Source organism: Momordica charantia (assembly GCF_013281855.1).
Source record: "Momordica charantia cultivar OHB3-1 chromosome 9 unlocalized genomic scaffold, Mcharantia_2.0 BLBB01000009.1, whole genome shotgun sequence".
Taxonomy (NCBI): domain Eukaryota; kingdom Viridiplantae; phylum Streptophyta; class Magnoliopsida; order Cucurbitales; family Cucurbitaceae; genus Momordica; species Momordica charantia.
This window is the reverse complement of record NW_028275167.1, coordinates 17,281,800-17,297,664: the sequence shown is the minus strand read 5'-3', so window position 1 is coordinate 17,297,664 and position 15,865 is coordinate 17,281,800. Positions and strand designations below refer to the sequence as shown.

At 45.8% G+C, this 15,865-nt stretch overlaps 1 protein-coding gene across 14 annotated transcripts; it reads right to left on the bottom strand.

Moving 5' to 3' along the window:
- Positions 1-884: 884 nt before the first annotated feature.
- On the bottom strand, positions 885-15,696 carry LOC111020912 (uncharacterized). 14 transcript variants are annotated; one of them, XR_015787015.1, is made up of 8 exons: positions 15,558-15,696; positions 13,479-13,571; positions 13,298-13,364; positions 1,882-1,995; positions 1,697-1,756; positions 1,483-1,536; positions 1,204-1,274; positions 885-1,092 (listed from the first exon to the last, which is right to left on the bottom strand). XR_015787015.1 is itself a non-coding variant. In XM_088116854.1 (3 exons), the coding sequence occupies exon 3, from the start codon at positions 9,696-9,698 to the stop codon at positions 9,132-9,134; it is 567 nt and encodes a 188-aa protein (XP_087972980.1). In that variant the 5' UTR covers positions 9,699-9,818; positions 9,892-10,671; positions 15,558-15,685; the 3' UTR covers positions 9,120-9,131. The 14 variants fall into 14 exon arrangements, 2 of the variants coding, with proteins under 2 accessions (XP_087972980.1, XP_087972981.1); XR_015787013.1 differs by lacking the exon at positions 13,298-13,364 and adding an exon at positions 13,838-13,974 and having other exon boundaries at positions 1,882-1,960; positions 15,558-15,694; XR_015787024.1 differs by having other exon boundaries at positions 1,483-1,598; positions 1,882-1,960; positions 13,298-13,571.
- Between the last annotated feature and the right edge of the window lie 169 nt (positions 15,697-15,865).

Genomic DNA, 15,865 nt, shown 5'->3' with positions numbered 1-15,865 from the left:
TTGGTTGCCCAGACGTGGCGAACCAACTATATATATTTCCTTCAAACCTATGATAATATCTCAATATACAACTAAAACTTTTAACACATTCATCCATTATAAAACAATATCTATTATAAAACTTAACCCAAAAACTAACCTTAGACTCAAAACACAAATAATCAAAAGTACAAATTTCAACATAACCTCTCCACTTTTAGAATAACTCAAAACTAGCCAACAATATATCTCTCCCTTCCAACCTATTCTATAAAAGTTTAATAAAAACACAAACAATCAAAAGTAAGTACAAATTTCATCATGACCTCTCCAATTTAGAATATAACTCAAAACTAACCAACCAATATATCTCCTTCCAACCTAATCTTACAAAATAATTCTCAATATTATGGAAATTCAAAAACTAATAGGCAAGTAAAACTAACCTTAAACTCAAAAAACAAATAATCAAAAGTACAAATTTCAACATAACCTCTACACTTTTAGAATAACTCAAAACTAGCATGGTTATAAACAAAACAAACACTTCTATATTAACACCCTTCCATACAAGAACAAATGGGACCGCCCGTCCCTCTAACAAAACTACATTCAGCATAAGAATCCAGACTTATATATATTATTATAAACAAAACAATCCAACACTTCTGTATAAACTTCCATATTTAAAGATTAATGGGTCAACCACCCATATATTCCTAAAAAAAATTACACTCAGCAACAATTCAACACTTCATATAAACATCCATATATATTTAACATCTTTCTATACAAAAAAAAAAAAACGAATAAGACCACCATTTCTCCACAAATGTGCATTCAACAACCATCCAACACTAATATAAACAAAAAATATATTTTCATTCTACTAATACTACTACAGAAACAGCAACAATTCAACAATAATATAAACACAAAGTATTTCCATTATACTAATACAACTACAGAAAGTAACCCGACCCAAATACTTACATCAAATGAACAAAATGAGTGAATCCATAAGTAGGCCTACACAAATCTTCCTACAAAAGTTGCCCATTCTATTCGAACCTCGTCAATTTCTTCTTGTCGATATGCATTTTTTCTGTTAGACTACAAAAAAAGAAAGATAATCCTAATATAAGAATAAATACAATATATAAACACATAAAGATAGATAATAATATGTACAAGTTCATTTATTGGAGTAATAGAGTTCTGCACCTTTCCTCGTATATATTTTTGCACATAGTATCGGCACTCTATAGATCCTTCTTGACGAGGACACACTACATCTAGAAGATTTGAAAAATAAAATAATTATGAGTTACTAAAAAAATTTCAATGAAAATTTGATGAAGTTTAACACCATCAGAAAATGATTGCATAAACAATTGGCAACCTAACAACAATAACCCAAACAGAAATATTGGCATCTAAAAAGTTTGACAACAACAATCCTAGTGTCATTACTATTACAATCAGATAAGTAGGCAAACTTACTCTTTGCTTGTACTGATTGTACTTTCTCTGTGAGTTTTTCTTGTCTTGGAAGAGCTTTATTGCAAGATGGTGTACGAATCATGTCAAATAAACCATCCTCAGTGAGAAAAGCAGTTCTATAAAAAGGGAGAGAAAATTAAAATTTAAAAGAGGTAAATGAAGATACAAGAGTGAGTATAGATTTCATTTCAATTACAAACTAAAGGAAAAATACCCCAGCTCTTTGGCTTTGGAAGATTTTCGACCCAATATCTTCATCAAATAGTAGATAATTCTGCAAACATAAATGTCCATAATTTGTCTCCACACAGAGAATTGAATAGCCAACCAAATCACAAAAAGTGTGGAAGTTCATTTTTCTTTTTTGGATAAGTAAAAAGAGTACAAGAATGAGTTAACTTTTTTTCTTTGGCTGATAGATCCAGTTATTCGTCCACCATGGCGTTCAATCAAATCTTCTTCTTCTTCTCGTTCCAAACTGTAATATGGCTCGTGACCATTACCACTTCCATGCTTATAGGATGTTTAACAATACAATGCAACACAAAATACATCGAGATGAGAGCATACTTCATAATAGAGGCAATATGATACTAATATATGAAAGTTTAAAGATGACCATATAACAGGAACCCTAATGATTGAAAATTTTGGATTCATTTCAAAAGAAAAGGAACGTGTAACCAAAAGATGTTAAGAAAAACAATGATTCATTTGCATAACAAATTTCATTGCATTAGGAGAATTACATTTTAGTTTAACAAGACAAAATGTTCGGAAGAAACCAACACAAGTGTGTAAAAAAAAATAGAACTTATGAATTTGAAAACAATAAGTTAAAATAACTCTATTTGGGGAAGAGGATACCCTGGACACGTGGAGGACCCCTATTGGTGCTCCAAGATGACTCATGAGTCATGCCCAGCTCGGACCGCCGAGATCACCACCGCTAGCATCGACAGATGCTAAGTATGAGGGCCGAGGTGAACCTGGCCGAGGTCCGACCTACCGGGAAGCTCGGTGGGGGCCGATGTGAACTACTGTTAGCGGCATGATTATCGGGTGTAACCGTCGGTCCCGAGATTACCGGGTGTAACCGTCGCGAGATTAGCGGGACTACCACCCATAAGTAGAGGACCTCACTCCACGATCAGGTACGATGATTTCTGACCTCGAACTAAACTGGGAGTCCGACCTATACTGACTTGATCGTCGGAGTGCTCACCTTTTTGTGCAGGCCCGCCCAAGTATTCAGGTCGGTCAGAAGGCCGAGTTCGAGCTGCAATCTGGAATACACTGTTGTGCATATCCTTGCATAAACATCTGGCGCCGTCTGTGGGGACGACAATCTAAGTCATCCCAAGTCTTTAAAACCAACACGCGAGCGAACATGGTTCAACCGGCGAACTCGACCAATACGGCAGATCGAAGGACTCTAGCTGCCAGCGATGCCCACCAGAGGGATGTCGGAGCAGCAGTGGTAGAGGGGCAAGGTCACGACGACCTAGCAACAGAACCCCTCCGCAGGTCGGCACGAATCACCGCGCCTGTCCTACCACCTGCGCACCCAAGCACATCCAAGGCCACTCGTGGCCGAGGTGGGACCTCTAAGAAGGGTGCCCGGGGTCCAGCCCCGACTCCAACAAGTGAGAACTTCGACGCACTCCAGAGAGAAATGGAGGCAATGCGCACACAAATGGGGTCATGGAGGAAATGTATAACGAAATGATATTAGCTGCAAGGGCAGGGTCTCGATCTGAGAACCGAGTAACGCGCGTTGACATACGCGAGCCAAGGGGTTCCCACCTCGGCCCAGTCGAGGAGGAACATCCCGAAGACATCGAGAGCGAGGGACACACTCGCCGGGGGGGAGACCTCCGCGAGCATCTCAATAGAAAGAGAGGCTCATCTCTCCGAAAAGGACAGTCACCATCCCGCTCACACAAGAGCTCCAACCAGCAGGCTGAATCCTCTCACAACCCAGCAACTCCTGCAGGAGTGATTACAAGGGAGGAGTTCGACCAGCTGAGGGGCCAGCTCGACGCTCAGGTGGAGGCCTTGAAGGCCAAATGCGAGCAGAAAGAAGGTTCACTGAACGATGGCAACTTGGGAGAATCGCCCTTCACCTTGGATGTTTTGGAAGCACCGATCCCTCCGAAGTTCAAAGCTCCTACTGTGAAGCCTTATGATGGGTCGCAGGACCCCAATGATTATGTTGAGTTCTTTGAAGGGCTCATGGATTTCCAAGCGGCATCAGATGCAATCAAATGCCGCGCCTTTCAAATCGCGCTTACTGGCAGCGCGCGATTGTGGTATCGGAGATTGCCAGCCAGGTCGATCTCGACCTACTCTCAGCTGAGAAGGGAGTTCCTCGCCCAGTTCTCTTTTCGACATTATGACAAAAAGACAGCGACCCATCTCGCCACCATCAGACAGAAGGAGGGTGAGACGCTGCGAAAATATGTCACCAGATTCCAGGAGGAGCAGTTGAAGGTCGCACACTGCTCCGATGACTCGGCCATGTGCTATTTTCTCACCGGTCTAGCCGACGAGGCCCTCACGGTTAAACTTGGAGAGGAGGCCCCCGCCACCTTCGCCGAGGTGCTTCAAAAGGCGAAGAAAGTCATCTATGGACAGGAGCTCCTCCGAACCAAAACCGGCCGACCAGAACGAAAGATCGGCTGGGGCAGAAGTGGAAAAGATATATAAAAGGCAGATCCCAAGTCCAAGGACAAGGAATCCTTTTCCAGCGGCCGAGCTGAGTATCGAAGGGCGGAGAACAGACCCACCAGGAGCCGACCTTACGAACGCTTCACCCCGACCACGATTCCAATTTCCGAGATCCTAACGAACATCGAGGAATCCGGAATGGAAAAACTACTCAAGCGTCCTGAGAAGCTTCGGGGAGCCCCGGAGAGGCGCAGCAAGGACAAGTATTACCGCTTCCATCGGGAGCACGACCACGACACGTCGGACTACTGGGAGTTGAAGCGCCAAATTGAGGATCTAATTCAAGATGGCTACTTCAAGAAATTTGTGGGAAAGCCCAGGACCAGCTCGGCAGAGAAGAAGGAAGAGCGAAAGCGTTCAAGGACGCCGCCCCGACGTACTAACCGACCTGCGGTCATCAATACCATTTTCAGAGGGCCAAGCCGGGGTCAGTCCGGACATAAAAGAAAGGAGTTAGCAAGTGCCGCCAGGCGCGAGGTGTGCATCATCAGGAAGCAGGGGCCGACCTGCCCAATCACCTTCGACGGTGCAGACTTTGAGGAGGTCCACCTGCCCCACAATGGTGCACTTGTGATCGCTCCCTTGATTGATCATGTGGTGGTCAGGAGGGTGCTGGTAGACGGAGGCGCATCTGCTAACATCCTGTCCTTACCGACCTACCTCGCCCTGGGATGGACGAGGTCGCAATTGAAGAAAAGCCCGACACCGCTAGTTGGGTTTTCTGGAGAATCGGTCATCCCAGAGGGTTGCATCTACTTGCCGATCACGCTGGGGCAGGACCAAACTCAGATCACCCAAATGGCCGAGTTCGTGGTAATTGACGGTAGATCGGCCTATAACGCCATCTTTGGGAGACCCATCATCCACTCATTTCGGGCCATTCCCTCGACATTTCATCAAGTTTTGAAGTATCCCACCCCCAATGGCGTGGTCACGGTCCGAGGAGAACAGACCGCTTCGAGGGAGTGTTATGCCTCCGCACTCAAAGGCTCATCGGTCTGCGCCCTCGAAACTCTCGCCGGTAGGGATGGAACGCTCGAGTTCGAGGCCAACCTGCCGAGGAAGGCGTTTGCCGCACCCACTGAGGAGCTCGAGCTTGTTCCTCTGCTTGGTCCCGAGAAGCAGGTAAGCATAGGAACCAAGCTGGGGGCCACCGACAGAGAGGAACTAATCCACTTCCTCATATACAACTCGGACGTCTTTGCGTGGTCCCATGAGGACAATCCTGGCATTGACCCACGAATTATGACGCATCGCCTCAGCATAGATCCATCATTCCGACCTGTGAAACAAAAAAGAAGACCTATAAACAAGGAGATGAGTGATGTAATTGTTGAGGAAGTTAGCAAACTTTTGAAAGCTGAATACATAAGAGAAATTTCGTATCCCGAATGGCTCTCCAATGTTGTATTAGTTAAAAAATCTAACGGAAAGTGGAGAATGTGCGTAGATTTTACGAACTTAAATAATGCATGCCCGAAAGATTGCTTCCCGCTGCCTAGTATTGATCAGCTCGTGGATGCCACAGCCGGGCACAAACTGCTCACCTTTATGGACGCATACTCTGGGTACAACCAAATCAAGATGCATGTCCCCGATCAAGATCATACCGCATTCATAACATACCAAGGTCTGTACTGTTACAAGGTCATGCCCTTCGGTTTAAAAAACGCAGGAGCAACCTACCAGAGAATGGTGAACAAAATGTTCGCCAAGCAGATCTGCAGGAATATGGAGGTGTATGTGGACGACATGCTCGTCAAGAGCAAGCAGTCGAAGTCGCATCTCTCTGATCTGACCGAAGCCTTCGAGGTTCTGAGGACGTATCGAATGAAGCTCAACCCAGCTAAATGTGCCTTTGGAGTCTCTTCGGGCAAATTCCTTGGCTTCATGGTGAACAACCGGGGAATCGAGGCCAACCCCGAAAAGATTAAAGCCGTGATCGAGATGGAGGCGCCTAAGACGCTGAAGCAGCTCGAGTGCCTCAATGGCAGGATTGCGGCCCTGAACCGGTTTGTTTCAAGATCGACAGACAGGTGCCTTCCTTTCTTCAAAGTCCTACGAAAGAAAGGGCCGTTTGGATGGACAGCGGAGTGCGAACAAGCATTTCAGCAATTGAAGAGCTACCTCTGTTCGACACCTTTGCTCGCCAAGCCCATGCCGGGGGACAAGCTCCAATTGTACTTAGCAGTGTCTGACAGTGCCGTCAGCTCGGCCCTAATCAGGCAAGAGGAAGCGCGGTAAAACCCGGTCTACTACACAAGCAAGGCTATGACCGAGGCCGAGACTAGATACCCTCAGATGGAGAAGTTGGCTCTCGCTTTAGTCACCTCGGCTCGACGGCTTAGACCATACTTCCAAGCCCATACTGTGGTGGTGCTCACTAACTTGCCCCTAAAAAACATCTTCCATAAGCCAGAAGCTTCTGGACGCCTGATGAAGTGGGCAATGGAGCTAAGTGAGTACGACATCCAGTTCGAACCCAGAACTGCGTTGAAAGGACAAGCGGCGGCAGATTTCATAGTCGAGCTCACACCACCTTCTGGACTGAGTGAGTCCGACCTACCGTGGACAATCTATGTCGACGGATCCTCCAGTGAAAAGGGGTGCGGGGCCAGGGTCCTCTTGCTCAGACCAGGAGGCGAGCGATTTGAGTATGCCCTGCGGTTTGGTTTCCGGACTTCTAACAACGAAGCTGAGTATTAAGCATTTATTGCCGGCCTGCGAATCGCTAGAGCATTGGGGGCCTCTTGTGTTAAGGTCTTCAGTGACTCCCAGCTGGTTGTAAGCCAGGTCAAGGAAGAGTACCAAGCCAAAGACTCTCGAATGGAGAAGTATTTGGGCAAGGTCAGATCGCACCTCACCCAGTTTCGAACTTACGAGGTAAACCGGGTTCCCCGAGCAGAAAATTCTAATGCTGACGCCTTGGCCAAGTTAGCGTCAGCGTACGAGACCGACCTAGCCAGGTCGGTCCCCGTCGAGATCTTAGATAATCCCTCGATCTCAGAGCCAGATCTGATGGAGATCGGCGCTCCAGAGTCCTCATGGATGGACCCGATTGCGGACTTCATTAGGGGCAACTCACCACAAGACCCCAATGAGCGCAGAAAGTTGGCAAGGCAAGCAGCTCGGTTCGTGGTCCGAGGTGGAGCATTGTACCGACGAGGCTTTTCCCTGCCTCTATTGAGATGCCTAACCCCTTAAGAGAGCCTGTACGTCCTCAGTGAAATCCACGAAGGGGTGTGTGGCAATCACTCAGGCGCCCGGTCGCTGTCGGCCAAAGTGATCTGACAAGGATACCATTGGCCGACCCTCAGCCAGGACGCCAAGAAGTTCGTTAGAACTTGCGACAATTGCCAACGCTACGAAACCATAATCCACCAACCTCCCGAGCTGCTCACCCCCATCTCGGCCCCGTGGCCATTCGCGCAGTGGGGGGTGGATAGCATTGGTCCTTTCCCTTTGGGCAGGGGCCAGACCAAGTTCGCTGTGGTTGCTGTGGATTACTTCACAAAGTGGGTCGAGGCCGAGGCGCTCTCCCACATAACGGAATCCAGAGTCACGTCCTTCGTATGGACAAATGTCATATGTCGCTTTGGTATACCGCAGGCCATTGTGACAGACAACGGGAAGCAGTTTGACAACGCCAAGTTCAAAGACTTTTGCAGCAAGCTTGGCATAAGTCACCTCAGCTCGTCACCCGCACATCCGCAAGCAAATGGGCAGGTGGAGGCAGTGAACAAAATCATCAAGCGAGGCATTAAACTTAGACTGGACTCCAAGAAAGGCAGGTGGGCCGAGGAACTGCCAGAGGTTCTATGGTCGTACCGGACCACCCAAAGAGAATCGACGGGTGAGACCCCGTTCTCCCTGGCCTTCGGTTTCGAAGCTGTAGTCCCGGTTGAGATCGGCATGCCATCCGACAGAGTAGAGCGTTACGAGCCTACGGAAAATGAGGAAGAGCTGCTCCTCAACCTCGACTTGTTGGAAGAAAGAAGAGCAATGGCCCAGCTACGCCTGGCGGAATATCAGGGCAGAATGGCCAGACATTACAACGCCTGCGTTCGCCCTCGGACCTTTCAGGTCGGACATCTGGTATTAAGGATGGTCCAAACCCATGTGGGTGCCCTTGATCCGACCTGGGAGGGCCCGTTTGAGGTCAAGGGCATAGTCCGACCTGGGGCGTACATATTGGCCGATCTAAAAGGAGACGTCTTCCCGCACCCGTGGAACGCGGAGCACCTGAAGCGTTATTATCCTTGAAATGCCAGAGGGGTTTTCAATGGATCTGTAAACACTGTTTCAAAAGAATTATGATCGGAATGAATGTGATGATTTAATTTCATGCTTCCGAGTTCGACCAGAAATTAAATGGGAGTCACGGACTCCCACGCGATCACACTCCAGCAGTCGGTTAAAATTCAATCCTCCAAAACCTAAGGGTACGAGGTGCGATGCCAAAACCACTGACGAACTTAAAATTCAAACCTTCAAGGTAAAGGGGCGATGTAAAAAGTTCACAATGATCAAGCCTCCGAACTTGAGGGTACGAGGTGCGACATGAAGAATAGTTGCAGACTTAGGATTTTAGCCTTTTAACGTTTTTAAGTTAAGGGTGCGATGTTAAAAATCCATAGTTGGTGCAATGCATTGAATGCTAGACAGAGATTCAAATTCGAACTTTCAAATTATAATTGAAGGCGCGACCTCAAAAGTAAGAGGTGCGAGGTGACATTGGCTGCAGTTCAAAGAAAAAGCAAAGGAAAGATGTTGCCGACGACAAAGTAAAAACAAATGGGAGCCTCTTTATTGGATGGAGAGCAGAGCCAAGGCTTATAGACCTTGCAGCTCTGCCCTGACACTTACAAACAAAAGAGAAGAGAAGAAAGACAGAGAAAAGCCTCTTGAAAGGTGGTCGCCTAGGAGCCTGCTTGAGGAGCGCCCTCTTGAGTGGTGCCGACCTGATCCTCTTCGAGGTCGGAGTAGTCAGAGTCCAGATCTCTGACGTACTTGTCCACCAACGCTTGGGGGCCAGGGGTGCCGCTAGGCCCAGACGCCCACTGCTCAGCGTACCTCTTCTTCAGACCACCGAGATCGATCTGAAGGTCAGGCATATCGGAAGCAATGCCCTTCATGAGAAACTTGAAGCCCGCGTCGGAGAAGTCTTTGGCAAATCCATCGAAGTCAGGATGTTGCCTGAACGATTCCACCAATAGGGCTCCATTGCTGAGACGCTCCTTCACCGTCTCCAGCTCGGCAGTCGCATGCCTCAGCTCCTCCTCCTTCGCTTCAAGCGCCTGGAGCATGTCGTCCTTCTCCTTGAGGAGTTGGAACTTCTCCTTCTCCAAGCCCTTGGTGATAGCGTGGGCAGCTCGGAGCTGGGCCTTGCGTTTGTATTCTTCCTTCTTCAGCAGCTCGGCCTTGGTCTCCACCTCGGCCTTCAAAATTTCCACCTCAGAGTGAGCCTTCAGCAGCTCATCCTTCATGGTGGAGGAAGCAGCCTCCAAGGCAGCAGAGAACTCATCTTTCTCCTTCGCTGCCAGAACTTCCCTCCCATCCAACTCGGCCTTCACGGCCAGGGCCGATTGAATGGAAGCAACGAACGCCTGAGGAAAGGTACAAAAAAGAAGTTAGACCGAGCTACCTGTTAGGTAAATCGAGCAAAAACACCAATCTTACCTCAGCGGCGTAGTCGATGGTCCTCTGCAGAACGGACCCTGGGTCGCTCACAAACTTGGACGCCCTTCTTAGGCAGCGGTCCAAACTTGCGGCCGAGATGCGAGACACCTGGTCCCTCACCCAGAGCTTGACGGCTGGACTCTGAACCGTGCCGTCACGTCGGACGTCCCGCCTATCCTGGCATTAGGATCGTCCACCCGATCTGCGAAGCTCGCAGGCAAGACCCCACAAGCTCCGACCTCCAAGGGGGAGGTCGTCTTCTTCTTCTTCTTCCTTCGCTTCAGAGGGACTTCCTCCCTCACCTCCTCGCCCAAGGGCAAGGCGTCCACCGCCTCGGTCTGATCCTTGGGGCGCTTCTCCCTCGAAGGACCCCCAGAAGACTCCAGCTCGATCACCGGTGCTGGATCTTCCGAAGCAGGCCCTACCACAGTAGGAGTGGCAGGTTTCAAACTCTGGGCGGCCTCAAGAGCATCGGCTCGGCCCTTGGACTTGCGCTTCACGTTGCTTGCAAATCCGCAAACCATGGCTGTAAAATAAAACAGGGGTCAACACAAGGTTAGAGGAAAAAGGGGGGAAGCAAGCTCGGCATACCAAGTTCGGAGTTCGGCCTTGAGGATTCAATGGGACGAACTGCGGGGTTGTAATCTAGCAGCCCGGACTCAAGCAGCAGCTCGTCGGTCACCAAGGTTCCGACCTTCCTACCCCTCGGAAAGCGCTCCTTGTAATATTTCAACGTGTCGAAGGAGGCTTGCGTAAGCTCGGGGACTGGTCGGATTGAAACTGCACAAAGATAAAATTTGAGTTAGACCTGAATGACAGAAAAGAAAATCGCAAAAAGTAAGAACTACTCTGTACCTAGGTTCCCAAACCTAGTGGGGACGTCAAAGAAGGAACGACCTGACTCGTCCTTTGCAAGCCATTCCCCAGAAGCGTAGAACCACTTCCTCACCCATCCCTTGATGGAGGTCGGCCCCTTAACTATACCGCCTGCGCCTTTCCTTGCGCACATATAGAACCGACCAGGCTTCTTAGCTATCCTTTTCGCTTCGAAGCACGCGAGGAGCTGGTCTACGTCTAACAGCTCGGCCTCTTCACTATCCCGAGCTCGTAGCCAAAAAAGGATGGCCAAAGCGAAAATGACACCCCACCCATTGGGGGCCACTTGAGCCGGAGCCAGCCCAGTTCGGAAAAGAAATTCTTAGACAAAAGGGTGAAGGGGAAGTCTGAGGCCGTACTCAAACATTTTGAAATAGAGAGTGACCCATCCCTCTGGAGGATTGTCAGCTCTCTCCCCCTCCTCCGGAATCCGGAGGAGGATGTTCTCAGGGATAGCGAACCCCCTACGAAAGGATCCGAGGTAGTGCTCAGGTATCCTAGAAGGGTATTCCAAACCCTGACCCGAGGTGGAGGCATCACTATCCTCCCCGTCATCGGAGAACCTAAAGTTTTCTATCTCCTCGAGCTCGGACTCTAACCTACGAGCTAAATCTTCATCGGATCCTAGGTTGCTGCTAAAAGAGGACGACATGGCAACTACGTTCGAAAGAAAAAGTGAGGGAAGAGACCGACCTACCAAGGGTTCGAGCTGCCTTCAGATCGAACTCCAAGAATTCAGGGAACGTAAGGTATGACCTGAAGGATTGGGGGTATTTATAGCCCGTCGGAAAAATTTCCCCACCGTACACGTGTAATCAACGAGCGGCTAGGATCCTCCCTAAGATCCGAAGCGTCGGAATATTTGAATATTCCGACGATAAATCTACCGCAACGGTCATATTTTCCCACGAATAGGAAGTCGCCACTCGTCCAAAGCAAATCGAATGAACTTCTCTGCCAGGTCGAGATCGGACCAGACAGAGAGGGGGCCAATGTTTGGGGAAGAGGATACCCTGGACACGTGGAGGACCCCTATTGGTGCTCCAAGATGACTCATGAGTCATGCCCAGCTCGGACCGCCGAGATCACCACCGCTAGCATCGACAGATGCTAAGTATGAGGGCCGAGGTGAACCTGGCCGAGGTCCGACCTACCGGGAAGCTCGGTGGGGGCCGATGTGAACTACTGTCAGCGGCGTGATTATCGGGTGTAACCGTCGGTCCCGAGATTACCGGGTGTAACTGACGGTCCCGAGATTACCGGGTATAACCGTCGAGAGATTAGCGGGACTACCATAAGTAGAGGACCTCACTCTACGATCAGGTACGATGATTTCTGACCTCGAACTAAACTGGGAGTCCGACCTATACTGACTTGATCGTCGGAGTGCTCACCTTTTTATGCAGGTCCGCCCAAGTATTCAGGTCGGTCCGAAGGCCGAGTTCGAGCTGCAATCTGGAATACACTGTTGTGCATATCCTTGCATAAACAAACTCAATGAAAGTTGGCACTTTCATAATACCAACAAGTCAAAACATTATGGAATCTCTAAATCTACGACCTTTTTTCTTAACCAGATATCTCATCCTCCTTTAATAAAAATATAAAAAATTAAGAGAGAAGATATCTCATCTTCCAAGTTCTACGTTCAATAGCTAGCTATATAACACAAGGCTAAGTAGAAGGTCGTTGGGAATTTAAGCAAGAATTTTGTCCTGAAGGGAAGTCTACTTCTAGCAACCCACTTTTTTCTTCTATAACACCTAGGCGCTCTAGCTCATTCTTAGAAATGCATATTTTCCATTTATTAGAATACCAAGAGTTACTCTATTCCAACTTTCTCATTCTTATAGAATCAAGGCCAAAACTAGAAACAATAAATATCGAGATAATATGCTTTTTAAAATCTCATCTCAGGAATGCACTCACTCAAGTCCAATTTTAAATATAACTTAATTTTCTTTCAAAAATACCAAATACACCAACTCATGCAAGAATTATGGTTCCATAACCAAACATCCATTCACATAATAATAAGTTATTATAAACAAAAAGACCAACAAAGTATTGCAACTAAAGAAACTAGAGATACATAAAGAGTACAATCAGAAAAAACCAAATGCCATAGAATTCTCTCAAAACAAAAGCAACCCAGATGAGCAGATACTCAAATCATTCAACAGAAAACCAAACCATGAGGAAAAAACATCACAGAAATTCAAACAAAACCATAAATACGAGGAGTACAATTAGTCCAATTTGTCCAATACCGAGAAGGGGAAAATCAGAGGGGAGGATATAAAATCGAATAACTTAGAAGGCAAAAGCAATATAAAAGGACGAAAGTCGTCCAAAAATGAAATGGGGGAAGGGAAATATGCACTACTGAGTGTGAGTTATGTAAACATCAAGAATAAGAAAAGTTTCAGTTGAGAAGAAAATTATATGTACTAACTTCCTTTATCGTGGCTATTAAAGAAATAATGCGAGTACCACACTAATAGTAATTGAAACGAACACTCTAACTTACCATTGTGGAGTCCATGGTGGAGTGCAAACAGCAAAACCACCATTCTATTGTGAAGTTCATCGTTCAACTAAGTTTCGTGTATCCCAATGATCACAATCAAGTTACTCAAGTATGCAATAGTCAATCAACAAAATTAGCAAGTTAACAAACATTTATCCTCAAGAAATAGGGGAGTGGGTACTTGATATTTAGGGCTTTCAACAGGTGGTTCATAGCCTGAGAAGAACAATAAGGGACTCTCCTTCTAGGATCTTCAAAGCATCGAGATCCCTCTCTTGCACAAATTCACGAAAGAATAAAAGTTCATTTAGATTATAAATCGTCCAAAAAACAAACAAGAAAAGAAAATCGCAATCGTAGATGAGATCGAGCATAGATATAGTAGAAAGTCATATTAAAGCAGGGGAAATCGAAAGGAAAATGAGCTTCCCGTCTTCTCGTCCTTTTTTCCAGCAGATGATCTAAAAATAAAAACAGAGAAAACAGAGAAAAGAAGATCGAGAGGAAGGAGAAAAATATGGAAAAATATAGGGACCAAACTGAATGTCGCTCGGAGGGATGAAGGTGTTGTGCTTGAAGAGATGAACGTCGCCATCGATCGAAGAGATGGAGGTCATCGTTGGAGTTCTCTGTCGCTCCCACTGCCATTCGTGCACCCTTCCACAAAGACTATGGAGCTGGGAGGCAGATATTTTTTGGGTGAAAACTAGAGTTAGGTTTAAAAATTGGGTAATCTTTAATGTCGGGCTTGACCCGTCATTAAAATTTTTATTTTTATTTTTATTTTATTTTAACGCCCTTTTTAACTGGTCCGTCCTTGTTTCCTCCAAGTTTTTTTGTCCGTCATCATTTCCTCCATATTTTTTTTTCCGACATTAAAACTCTGATTTGTTGGAGTGAATCGTGAAAAATGTTTGATTCTTAGTAGTCTTAACTATCTTGGAGGATCCAATTGATTTATCACCTTTAATAGATCTAACTTGTGCGTTTCTTTATGGTTTTTTTTTTTTTGAAAAAATCATTATCCACAACAAAAATACACAAAAAAAATTTTCAGAACGTAAATCACTTTAATTTAAGTAATCTTGAAAGTAATATACAACTCCCCCGTACAGATTTAACTTTAAAGAACTTTTGGAAGCTTTTGACTTTCAACTCATTTCCTCGAGCTAATTTGATCTTTCTTCCACTACTGTCATATCATAGTTTCTTTTCTTTAAAGCCCAATATGTTTGATAGTTCAGCTCAAGGGGTAGGTTGATACTTTTCTACATTCACTTTTGAGAATTGAAACTTCTGTTTCAATATAAAATCCTTCGTTAGAATATGTCGCATCCTCTTTTGTTCTTTATTTACTTCATTCTCAAGATGTATGGTGAATTCCTCATTTTTTTGTCTTGAATAAATTTTCAAGGGAAATGAGAGAGTGATTAATAGCTACGAGTTACGGGTTTAAGCCTACTGCAATCTCTCTCGTCATTTGAATCTGTCATGTACTATTCCTTTTTTGTTCCCTTTTCTTCATCGTGGAGATTGGTCAAGTCTCCTTTATGTTGGTTTTGATTTTCCTCTAAAAAATGCTGAGGGAAGGGAGAAAGTGGTCCCACATCTAAAGGTGAATTATCTTGAAAATAAGTTTGAGGGAAAGAAGAGAGTGGTCTCATATCTACAAACAATGGTTTGGGACCTTATATTCATTTTTTTTGTACTTAACTCAATCGGTTGATCCAATTTAACTTCCTTCTCCATGCCTACATTGTTGGTCACATCAAGGATTGATGGATCATCATTTTCTACTTGGAGCTATGGTTATTCGTTGTAACACCCCGAGTTTTTTGGGTTATCTTTATCTTAAGTTTTAAATTGGGCATTTAAAATTTTCCCCTAAGCTGATAATTAAATTCTTGGATTTCTAATTTGGAGTTCTAACGTTGGATAAAATAGAATTTAAGTTTGATTCTGTTAGATAAGCTAAATTATGTTTTCAATTTTTGGGAAGAGATATATAATTAAATCTTAATCTAACGTTTTGGAAATTTAGTTATCTCGTTTGGATTTTATTACTATGTTTTAAATATAAGTTATGATCCTAAATTATTTTCCGAAGTCTTTTAAAGTGGTTTTCCTTTTAATCATTTGTTTAAGAAAAGTTCTCCTTATTTATAAGGCTTTTAACATTACTTTGGGTTAAGTATTTTTTTTTTATGCTTTGGAAAAGAAAGACAAAACCCTAGAATATCTTATTCTTCCTTCCCCCTACCTCAGCCGCCTACTGTGGTAGATCCGGCGAGAAGAGTCCACCCACGGGCATCCTTCTGCCTCCATAAGTAGTGATGCGAGCTAGTCTCCACGGCAGTGTGTTTGGTTTTCCGGCATTCTCTCCGACGGCGTCTCCACCACGAATCGATGATTTCTAGCGTGGTCTGCACCAAAACCGACGACCCAAGACCCGCAGTGTCATTCTCTCTGTGCAGCAACTATGGTGACCCCGAACCCACGGTGGCGCTGCCTCCACGAGCCAGATTCGATGCGTCACCCCCACAGCAACCGCGGTGTTGGCTCAGATCC